We start from the raw sequence: 12,465 nt of genomic DNA, 5'->3' as shown, positions 1-12,465 counted from the left end.
GTCTATCTTTGTACAGGTAATACACACACAGTCTATCTCTGTACAGGTAATACACACACAGTCTATCTCTGTACAGGTAACACACACAGTCTATCTCTGTACAGGTAACACACACAGTCTATCTCTGTACAGGTAACACACACAGTCTATCTCTGTACAGGTAACACACACAGCCTATCTCTGTACAGGTAATACACACAGTCTATCTCTGTACAGGTAATACACACAGTCTATCTTTGTACAGGTAATACACACACAGTCTATCTCTGTACAGGTAATACACACAGTCTATCTCTGTACAGGTAATACACACAACCTATCTCTGTACAGGTAATACACACACAGTCTATCTCTGTACAGGTAATACACACACAGTCTATCTCTGTACAGGTAATACACACACAGTCTATCTCTGTACAGGTAACACACATAGTCTATCTCTGTACAAGTAATACACACACAGTCTATCTCTGTACAGGTAACACACACAGCCTATCTCTGTACAGGTAATACACACAGTCTATCTCTGTACAAGTAATACACACTCAGTCTATCTCTGTACAGGTAATACACACAGTCTATCTCTGTACAGGTAACACACACACAGTCTATCTCTGTACAAGTAATACACACACAGTCTATCTCTGTACAAGTAACACACACAGTCTATCTCTGTACAGGTAACACACACAGCCTATCTCTGTACAGGTAATACACACAGCCTATCTCTGTACAGGTAACACACACACAGTCTATCTCTGTACAAGTAACACACACAGTCTATCTCTGTACAAGTAATACACACACAGCCTATCTCTGTACAGGTAATACATAAAACAGTCTATCTCTGTACAGGTAATACACACAGTCTATCTCTGTACAAGTAATACACACACAGCCTATCTCTGTACAGGTAACACACACAGTCTATCTCTGTACAGGTAACACACACAGTCTATCTCTGTACAGGTAATACACACAGTCTATCTCTGTACAGGTAACACACACAGTCTATCTCTGTACAAGTAATACACACACAGTCTATCTCTGTACAAGTAATACACACACAGCCTATCTCTGTACAGGTAACACACACAGTCTATCTCTGTACAGGTAATACATAAAACAGTCTATCTCTGTACAGGTAACATACACACAGTCTATCTCTGTACAGGTAATACACACAGCCTATCTCTGTACAGGTAACACACACACAGTCTATCTCTGTACAAGTAACACACACAGTCTATCTCTGTACAAGTAATACACACTCAGTCTATCTCTGTACAAGTAACACACACACAGTCTATCTCTGTACAGGTAACACACACACAGTCTATCTCTGTACAGGTAATACACACAGCCTATCTCTGTACAAGTAATACACACAGTCTATCTCTGTACAGGTAACACACACAGTCTATCTCTGTACAGGTAACACACACAGCCTATCTCTGTACAGGTAACACACATAGTCTATCTCTGTACAGGTAATACACACAGCCTATCTCTGTACAAGTAATACACACATAGCCTATCTCTGTACAGGTAACACACACACAGTCTATCTCTGTACAGGTAATACACATAGTCTATCTCTGTACAAGTAACACACACAGTCTATCTCTGTACAAGTAATACACACTCAGTCTATCTCTGTACAAGTAACACACACAGTCTATCTCTGTACAGGTAACACACACACAGTCTATCTCTGTACAAGTAATACACACAGTCTATCTCTGTACAAGTAATACACACACAGTCTATCTCTGTACAGGTAATACACACACAGTCTATCTCTGTACAGGTAACACACACAGTCTATCTCTGTACAGGTAACACACACAGTCTATCTCTGTACAAGTAATACACACACAGTCTATCTCTGTACAGGTAACACACACAGTCTATCTCTGTACAGGTAACACACACAGTCTATCTCTGTACAGGTAACACACACAGTCTATCTCTGTACAGGTAATACACACAGCCTATCTCTGTACAGGTAACACACACACAGTCTATCTCTGTACAAGTAACACACACAGTCTATCTCTGTACAAGTAATACACACTCAGTCTATCTCTGTACAAGTAACACACACAGTCTATCTCTGTACAGGTAACACACACACAGTCTATCTCTGTACAGGTAACACACACAGTCTATCTCTGTACAAGTAATACACACAGTCTATCTCTGTACAGGTAATACACACAGTCTATCTCTGTACAGGTAACACACATAGTCTATCTCTGTACAAGTAATACACACACAGTCTATCTCTGTACAGGTAACACACACAGTATCTCTGTACAGGTAATACACACAGTCTATCTCTGTACAGGTAATACACACACAGTCTATCTCTGTACAGGTAACACACACAGTCTATCTCTGTACAAGTAATACACACAGTCTATCTCTGTACAGGTAATACACACACAGTCTATCTCTGTACAGGTAACACACACAGTCTATCTCTGTACAAGTAATACACACAGTCTATCTCTGTACAGGTAATACACACAGTCTATCTCTGTACAGGTAACACACATAGTCTATCTCTGTACAAGTAACACACACACAGCCTATCTCTGTACAGGTAACACACACACAGTCTATCTCTGTACAGGTAACACACACAGTCTATCTCTGTACAAGTAATACACACTCAGTCTATCTCTGTACAAGTAATACACACACAGTCTATCTCTGTACAGGTAATACACACAGTCTATCTCTGTACAGGTAACACACACAGTCTATCTCTGTACAGGTAACACACACAGTCTATCTCTGTACAAGTAATACACACACAGTCTATCTCTGTACAGGTAACACACACAGTCTATCTCTGTACAGGTAATACACACTCAGTCTATCTCTGTACAAGTAATACACACACAGTCTATCTCTGTACAGGTAACACACACAGTCTATCTCTGTACAGGTAACACACACAGTCTATCTCTGTACAAGTAATACACACACAGTCTATCTCTGTACAGGTAATACATAAAACAGTCTATCTCTGTACAGGTAATACACACAGTCTATCTCTGTACAGGTAATACACACACAGTCTATCTCTGTACAGGTAACACACACAGTCTATCTCTGTACAGGTAACACACACAGTCTATCTCTGTACAGGTAACACACACAGTCTATCTCTGTACAGGTAACACACACAGTCTATCTCTGTACAGGTAACACACACAGTCTATCTCTGTACAGGTAACACACACAGTCTATCTCTGTACAGGTAACACACACAGTCTATCTCTGTACAAGTAATACACACACAGTCTATCTCTGTACAGGTAACACACACAGTCTATCTCTGTACAAGTAATACACACAGCCTATCTCTGTACAGGTAATACACACACAGTCTATCTCTGTACAGGTAATACACACACAGCCTATCTCTGTACAGGTAATACATAAAACAGTCTATCTCTGTACAGGTAACATACACACAGTCTATCTCTGTACAAGTAATACACACACAGCCTATCTCTGTACAGGTAATACATAAAACAGTCTATCTCTGTACAGGTAATACACACAGTCTATCTCTGTACAGGTAATACACACACAGTCTATCTCTGTACAGGTAACACACACAGTCTATCTCTGTACAGGTAACACACACAGTCTATCTCTGTACAGGTAATACACACAGTCTATCTCTGTACAGGTAACACACACAGTCTATCTCTGTACAAGTAATACACACACAGTCTATCTCTGTACAGGTAACACACACACAGTCTATCTCTGTACAAGTAATACACACAGCCTATCTCTGTACAGGTAATACACACACAGTCTATCTCTGTACAGGTAATACACACAGCCTATCTCTGTACAGGTAACACACACAGTCTATCTCTGTACAGGTAACACACACAGTCTATTTCTGTACACACACACAGCTGATTTCTGTATAGGTGATGGTGTGTACTTACACATGCCTACTTCTGTACAGGTAAAACTCCCATCCTCTGGAACCAGGTGAGAATTCACCCTCTGGGTAGGTAGAACCTCCTCCATCTCATTAGCTTTTTGTCTTGTGTCCTTTGTACGCCGGTACACACCAAATCCAATATCATAGCCATTAGTGGAAAACTGCCATCTGAAAACAGTGACATGACAATATCATAACCATCAGTGAAAAAATATATATATCACAAGGCTTGAAAATGACGGGACAATGGCCATGCATAGAAAATTGTCTTAAACAAAACTTGAGACTTGAAAATAATTGATAAATATTGCAACCATGAGTAGAAAAATATCATATACAAATATCAAAGCATTGTTGTATGTCCTACATTCCTTACCAACCAGACCCCAAACTTACACCCAAGCAGACCTCAGGTTCACTTTATTCAACTGTGAGTTAGCTCTGGATTAACTCCGAACTTCAGAACAGACCCTGGGTTTACTATTGCAAGCAGGTTTTTTAATCTATGCATGGTTTGAACTGTGTATGGGTTGCTTTTATTCCCTTCTGAATTCTGTATACACATTCATTTTACATTGGACAATTTTTATTGTTGATAATTAGATGTAAGAATGAGAAAGAGAAAATTTGCTTAAGATAGCAACAACCACGCTTGCTAGGTGGTGCGTCATGTTCTATTTTTATTTCTACAGGAAAAGTGGGACGAGGTTCCACCCTATTTTTTACGGGCTAGTATGGATAAACCTAGAGCCTACAAATGATGCGAAGTTGATCGTTCGGATCTAAAATAGCTATATTTAGCGTATCTCACGTGACTAGGCATATTCCAGAAAATCCCTTTGAGATTGAAGTGATTAAGCAGAGCGAGTATATGTAAACATTTACTTAACGGTGAAATACGCAACAAAGAGTGACATATTAATACATTTTATGCATGAATAAATTATACTGAGGTCAAACATGGACAATAATTGCCCGTGTTCATATAGTATTTGATTGATTTAGATATCCAAGGAAAGATACTCCCATTATTAACGTACTCACAACGTACCGGTGGTATACAATAATACAATGTTTATACATTTCTGAATGATGAGTGAATCTTTATTTTCATCAGAATCTTTTCCATCATACTCGCAGACCAGGTCCCCATACCCCTACCAGTGTCAATCTGTGACTGATAGCAGTGCGGTATTTAATTTGATATAGTCTAGAGGAAATTCGAAATATGGTAGTGACATTTCTTCCTCACTGAATTAGTTGGATTTTTAACGTTTAAAGAAAAGTGGGGTATGGACTGGGGGGTTAAAAATGTTATTTGCCAAATTTTCAACAATATTAATTACAAGGCAAGGCAAAAGGGGTCATAAGCTACAGATGATGAAATTTTCACTTGCAAGTTGCACTGCCACTAGTTACACTTAATTAGTGACTTACTTACAGATAAATAAAGTAACTTACAAATATTTTATTTATCTATCATTTCATTTCATTTTTTTTTAATATCATGGTTTGTACTGGCCAGAGAGTTCTGCTTCTGTCAGTTCTGATGCAACTAGCTCAGCCCCCAGACTGGCCAGAGAGTCCACTGTTTCGGTAAATTCTGATAATAATGCAACTCAGCCTACCTGACGGTAGGGGTGTTTAAGACACTATACCTCATTTTGTGTAAGGAAGTGGAGTAAAAGGAATTCAGAATTGGATTCAGCATACTCAAAATTGGTAATTACACCTGCTTTTTATTGTTTTGGGTAATGGTGTTTCAAGAAATAAAGTTGGGTCACTTTTTGATGCGAAATGAAACATTTTCCGTTTTTGGCAACCTCACGGTAGGGGTGTTTGAGACACTATACCTCATTTTCTATAAGAAATTGGAGTAAAAGAAATCCAGATTTGAAATCAGCATACTCAAAATTGGTAATTACACCTGATTTTTATTGTTTTTGGGTAATTTTTAAAAAATGGGTGGTGGTTGCTACTTAAGAATGTATAATTAGTAGAAATTTGTTCATATGACTGTTCAAGTATCTACAATCCAAAATGCCATTATCTACAGTAATGATGTTAATAACTTTAAAAAGCAAAAACAATGAGAAGTACATGCTAAAAAGTGCATGAATATTACAAAATTTCCCTCAATGTTCAAATTACACGCAGAGTTTGTAAAATATGCCCTTTAAATTTTGTGATACATGTTTGTGTAGTAAAGATTTAATTCAATTTCCTCAAAATATGAATCAAAGTATATACCTGTTCTTTGGAGTTTTTTATTAGATGCTGTTATATAAATTTTTATCAAAATGCTGTTAAGTGTATACAAGTTGATAAAATTATGATAATGATATGTTTAATCAGTAAAACTTCATGAAAAGGTGTAACTATAGAGCTTCCTTTGAAAACCTTTCATTCCCATTTTGGGAAAATTTTGTGTAAAAATAAAATTAAACTATAAATTCCTGAGATGCACAAAACTGGATTTACAGTCTACAGATTTTTTTTTTCATTTTGTGATAGTTCTATAGTTACTGTAATAAAATAAGATTTAATATTCCACAAATAGATAACTATGATTAGTTTATCACTATTCTTTTCACTACTATTTAAGATCTAAAATAAATTCAAAATACTTTGTAATGAAATTGAGCAATCTTCATTAACAAAATCCCTAGTGAAAGCCTGACACCACCCATTAAGTGACAAGATGGCTGCCCTTGGGCCACATCGCTCACTGAGTCACCTTGGCCCATATTTAAAGATTTTCCCTACATATTTGCATGTGATCCCTATTGTGGCTCTAACCCCCTCCCCCGGTGGTATGATTTTTACAAACTTGAATCTGCACTATGTCAGGAAGCTATTTGTACTTTCCTGGCCCAGTGGTTCTTGAAAAGAAAATTTTTAAAGAATGTTCCTATATATTTGCATGTAAATCTTTGATCCCCTATTGTGGGCCCATCCTACCCCCAGTAGTGACCATGGTTTTAATAAACTTGAATCTGCACTATATCAGGAAGCTAATATATGAATTTCAGTTTTTCTGGCTCAGTAGTTCTTGAGAAGATTTTTAAATGACCCCATCCTATTTTTGCATTTTTGTGATCATCTCCCCCTTTCAAGTGGACATGGCCATTCCTGTGTACAAACTTGAATTCCCTTCCCCCAAGGATGCTTTGTACCAAGTTTGGTCGAAATTGGCCCAGTGGTTCTGGAGAAGATGAAAATGTGAAAAGTTTACAACAACAATGACAATGACGACGGACAACAGACAAATTTTGATAGACTCATGTGAACTAAAAACAGCATTTGGTTTTTGCATCCGATAGGTTCGCTTTTGGGTTTGCTTTGTGAGTCTGTTGTGAATCAGCTTTGCCAGTCCATTCAGAGTCAGTTTTGTGTTCCCTGAGGACTGATGAGGTAAGAGCCTTCTGTACATTTGGGTCGACACAGTATATTATATCAAGGCTTGAAAATGACTGTATAATATTATAATCATGGACGGAGAATATCCTACAGAAATATCAAAGCATAATGTTGATGACTGAACAAAATCAGAACTCTCAGACCTACAAACATCAAAGCTTGTCAATGACTAGAAAAGTTTATGGGCATAGAGTGCATAGACAGGGCTCGCGCTGCCCATCGCATTTGTCGCATTTTGCGATTTTTCAGAAAAAAATTTGACAGAAATTCTGGAAATGCGACACGGACATTTCGTATTTTAGTATTTGCGCGCCATTTTGAATTTCAGCTGTTGGCATCCAAACAGCCTCAGGGCTGTTTTACCTGTGCAGAATGTGGATACCCTGTCGCATGGGAACAATAAGACTTAGGGGCGTCTTGTTTATTTAGCAGTTTACACAAAACAAAGGGTTGATCCTCTATGTGCAGGTAGGTGTGAATGAAATGAACTTTGCGCGTGCCAGTTGCCTACAGTACATATCGTAAATATAGAGATACCCGAGTCATTACTGGGGAGCTACCTGTTTTGTACTAGATGGAATAAAAAGCGTGTGATTGTGCACACAAGCTAGTGAATGAAAGATACTTCTGTGTTAATAAAAATATATAAAATTTAATTTGTCGGTTCATCACAGTACAAAAGCGATTTCATCTAGAAAGGTAAACTAAAATGTTCAGCTATATTTTCTAATCCATTTGACGTTAGTATAGTGTATAAATAGAGGAATGTTGGGAAATTGCATTATTCTTTAGGTCTTTAATTTGATCTATTTAGAAAATGGCCATGAGGAAACGCAAAACAGTTGGTTCTTCTGAAATTGCTATCCTGTCATCTTTTGACTTCACATCATCTTAAGCCATTTAAAATTTGTTTCAGACTTCATGAAGTCCCTTCTCCTCTACATGATGAGATTCACCGAAGGACCACTTTGTCATTCTGGATTTCAAGATGAAAACAGGATTCTTCAGTGAAAATGTGATGTGAAACTATGATCATGTGTTATGTATTACAGTAATTAATTTTCAGTAACTTTGTCATCAGTGACTTTTTCTAGACTGCAAATTTAATGAGTAATATATGTCATTTACACTACTAAAATGATTAATAAACATTTAGAAACTCATTTCTTGTCTTTATTTCATATAGCCAGTTTATATGCTATGAAATACTCCTATTTTTTTCTGGTATGAAATAGAATTGAGTCAACTTAGCCAAAAACAATATTTAGAAATAAAACAATGATTGTGCTGCAATGTCATCAGACTGACTAAAATGCAATCTGCTGAAATACAATCGATTTTCACAATATCCTAATAATTATAGTGATTTGTGATAAAAGCTAAACAAAGCTATGTTGTATACATTGTGTAAGAATAATCAGAGATATGATATGTTGTATATGCCTCTTGAATAATATACATGAAATATAGATCTACAGTAAACGTGTATGAGTCGATGCACGCGCGCCAGGTTGCGACACAAAATTTTGGTCCAGTGTGAGCCCTGCATAGAGTAACTGTTGAGTTTTGTGTTACTTCATTACGAAAGCTCTTTAAATTTTCAGACATAGAATTTCATAAATTCAAAGCTTATTGATTTTCCTCAAATTTGTAAAAGTATATTACAACAAGTAATATCGGTCCAATACTTTTGACATAATTCTTCACTATTTGTTCATTGTTTTTGAAATGTTTATGAAAGGAGTGTTTCATATATTAAGATATGCTGATCTAATATTTTAAATACATGGATATGTTTATTAGTGCATGTACATAGTTTTAGGGAGAAAATAAAGAGAATGCAAAGCTGTGTATACATTGTCAAATGATGTTTATGGCTCTGGACTGAGAATCAGACACAGGACCCCTGCACTAGCTGTCAGTTACTTTAACCGCTGCACTATCTAGGTTAAACTTAATATCCGTAGACAATCTGGCACAATTTAGAATGCAGTAGTTTTTCAGCAGAGAACAAAAGTTTTGACTCAAGAAGGGAAAGAATGCTTTGAGGTGCACAAACTCAACAGTACTTTCTTAGAATGAATTCCTATTCATATACCTAATGGCACTGTTTTGGACTGGAACATCACATTCCACTTGTAAAGAAGACCCACGACCCACGCTAGCAGTGACAGCATTTTCTATTTCTGTTGAGAACATCTGTTGCTTGTAGTAAGATTTGGGCACATCGCCACCTTGTCCAATCTGAAATAAAAATGATGAACATATACATGTATCATAGACATTCACTGATGAAATTGATTATAAGCTTGTTTTTTTTCCTATTCAAAATACACACCTATTTAAAGTACACATCACATTTTCATGTGTGCAGTGTGGCATTGATTGATGAACAGAAAGATGAAAGAAAACTCACAGTTCTGATTGTAATTTTGAAGGGAATATGGATTGCAGTTTTGATGGGAAAACTGGGTTTTGATGGGAAAATGGGTTGTGATTTCGATGGGAAAATGGGTTGTGATTTCGATGGGAAAATGGGTTGTGATTTCGATTGGAATATGGAATTTATCGTAAGCAATTGTCTACAGGGTCTCCTCATCTCTAAGTTTTATTCACTGAACGCTGTATACAGCCAAACCTGTATTAAACAGAGAATTATCCATGTGTTCCATCACATGTCCTACCTGTGATATCATGTAACAGAAAATTATCTGAGTGTTCCGTTATGTGTCCTACCTGTGATATCATGTAACAGAGAATTATCCACATGTTCTGTCACATGTCCTACCTGTGATTTCATGTAACAGAGAATTATCTGAGTGTGTTCCGTCACGAGTCCTACCTGTGATATCATGTAACAGAATTATCCATGTGTTCCATCATGTGTCCTACCTTTGATTTACAAGTGGGATCCCCTCCTGGATCAGTGTGTTTCCCTCCATAACAAGCCGGAAGCTCCTCTGGGGAGATGTACCGATATAAAGTGTCCTGATAATTGGCTGTAAAATCGAAACAATCTTTGAAAGTCCACAAAACTAAACAAGTATTGTAAACTTATCTTGTTTACAACCTTGTAGCATACATCCTCAAAGGTCTGATAATCAACTATTCTAAAAAGCTTCCCACTAATATTCACAGAAATCTGATATCAAACTTGACTATACATGTACATAATGTACATCTAATAAATCTGTAATAATAATATTTTAAACCTTTATTGTAGTCCTGTTCTAGTCAAGGTGGTCTTACTTTCAATATGCATCAATACATGTACACAATATACACAAATGAATACTTGCATTCTAATAGGACAAATCAGGCCCACATGGTTACTTTAAAGTTTTATGGTTTGAACTTCGATAAATTTTCTCCACCTTGTAAAAACGCTGTTGAATTACTGCATGTACGTATTTATGAGGCTGTACAACATGTCATATAATATTTCACCTGTTTTAACCAGAATTTTGGTTTTAAATCGGGTGTTTATGAACAACTGTCTCCACCTTGTAAAAACTCAGCTGTGTCTAATGCATATTCAGAAAGATAAATCAAGTGACAAACATAGTGTCCAGTTCAGACTTCCAGAGGTAAGATCATCGGTGGTTTTATCTGTGTAAAACTGTGTATTTCGTTACTATAGTATAAAGCAGAGGTGAGCAAGCTCACATACCCCTAGCTCCAACATTGCTCGACAATGCCTCACATAATGAAAGAATAGGACAATTCTAAGTTCAATAGGGGCATAACTCCCACAAAATCATTGAATAAGAATTTTCTGGGAATATGCACATTTTCACAGTGTGTCCTTATTAACTAGAAGTCTCAGAGGAGTTGCGCTAACAAGAAAGGGACTGACAGGTCAAAAACATTATACCCTTCGCAACTTTGTTGGGTGGGGTATAAATATCAAATACCTCTTACTAATTTGTTGTTTCACGCTCTTTCAAGCCTAAATTTAGACAGCTGCATCAGGGTTATATACATCATGCTGGGATTCCCCTAATGCATGTGGGGCTATTTATAGACACCTAACAGAGGAAAATGTATTTATGATTCCCACTATATTTACTTTTTAAATAATCTTCTCGCTGTTTTCTTTTACGTGTAAATGTTTTCAAGCATGTACAGTAATTAAGTGAAAGTTAATGACTTTAAAAACTAATTCAGCTGCATTAAAGTAATTCTGTGCACTTTGAAAAAAAAATGATTGATGAACATCGGACCATGCAGCTTTGAAGAATTTTCCTTTATATTCATATGGAAAACTTGAACCTCCTATTTTAACTCTGCCCTGACTCGAATCTTCATTAACATTGAAGTTCTGACTTTTCTGGTTTAAATTTGTGATTTTATGAAGAGAAGATATTTTCAACACCCCACTTTCCTTTCATAATTATTTCCCCTTGGAAGTGACGTTGCCACTTCATTAAAAACAAAGACCAAACAAACTTGCATCAAGGACACTCTACCAAGTTTGGTTGAAATTTGTTCAGTAGTTCTTAAGGTATTCAAAGTATAATGAAAGGATAATGAACAATTCTGAAGGATTTAAATCTACATAAATGGTTATTGTTAAATAATGATGAAAGTTAATTAAGTAGATGAAATTCATATGACTGCATGATAAATGATTAGAAGCTGACCTTTTTGCACATGAGACTTTTTTGAAGAAATATCTGCCCTTTGTAAAAATAAGAAAATGTAATTTTCTAAAGATGTGTGTAATAAATGATTCATTTCATTTCATATTTTCATAAAGAGAAAGTGTATGTAACTTTCTACCAAGAAATTTGTATGACAATATAATTTCTTTTAAAAATATTTTAATAAAACATGCTCTTCCCATAGACTTCAGTGCTAAATTCTAAGTGCAATAAATCAAGCAGTAAACAAAATTTTGAAAATTCCTATGGTGGATTATTTTCATTTGATGAACCCTTCAAAATGATATCATTGTTACAAAAATCCTACCATCCATTTACTAGATATGACAAATAGTCATTATACATTGAATACCTAAGAGGTTCCTAGACAATTTCTTCTTTCACTTAACAGACTCTGTTATG

General features: G+C 36.3%; 1 protein-coding gene and 1 long non-coding RNA gene across 4 annotated transcripts in view; one reads left to right on the top strand and one right to left on the bottom strand.

The window, feature by feature from the left end:
* Window positions 1-12,465, bottom strand: part of LOC125671540 (SEC14-like protein 2) — a 43,678-nt gene that overhangs the window by 4,983 nt on the left and 26,230 nt on the right. For all 3 annotated transcript variants that reach the window (XM_048907326.2, XM_056139866.1, XM_056139870.1), the window contains exons 9-11: window positions 10,292-10,398; window positions 9,498-9,643; window positions 3,981-4,147 (exon numbers count right to left, since the gene is read on the bottom strand). In XM_048907326.2, the coding sequence (XP_048763283.1) occupies window positions 3,981-4,147; window positions 9,498-9,643; window positions 10,292-10,398 (420 nt within the window). The remainder of the gene's footprint in view (window positions 1-3,980; window positions 4,148-9,497; window positions 9,644-10,291; window positions 10,399-12,465) is intronic.
* LOC125671549 (uncharacterized) lies at window positions 6,792-8,562 on the top strand. Its single transcript, XR_007368679.2, has 2 exons — window positions 6,792-7,867; window positions 8,316-8,562. It is a non-coding gene; the product is annotated as an uncharacterized LOC125671549 (long non-coding RNA).

Source organism: Ostrea edulis, chromosome 1 (genome assembly GCF_947568905.1).
Source record: "Ostrea edulis chromosome 1, xbOstEdul1.1, whole genome shotgun sequence".
NCBI classification, from domain to species: domain Eukaryota; kingdom Metazoa; phylum Mollusca; class Bivalvia; order Ostreida; family Ostreidae; genus Ostrea; species Ostrea edulis.
The sequence above is the reverse complement of the archived record's forward strand: the minus strand, read 5'-3'. Positions and strand labels throughout refer to the sequence as shown.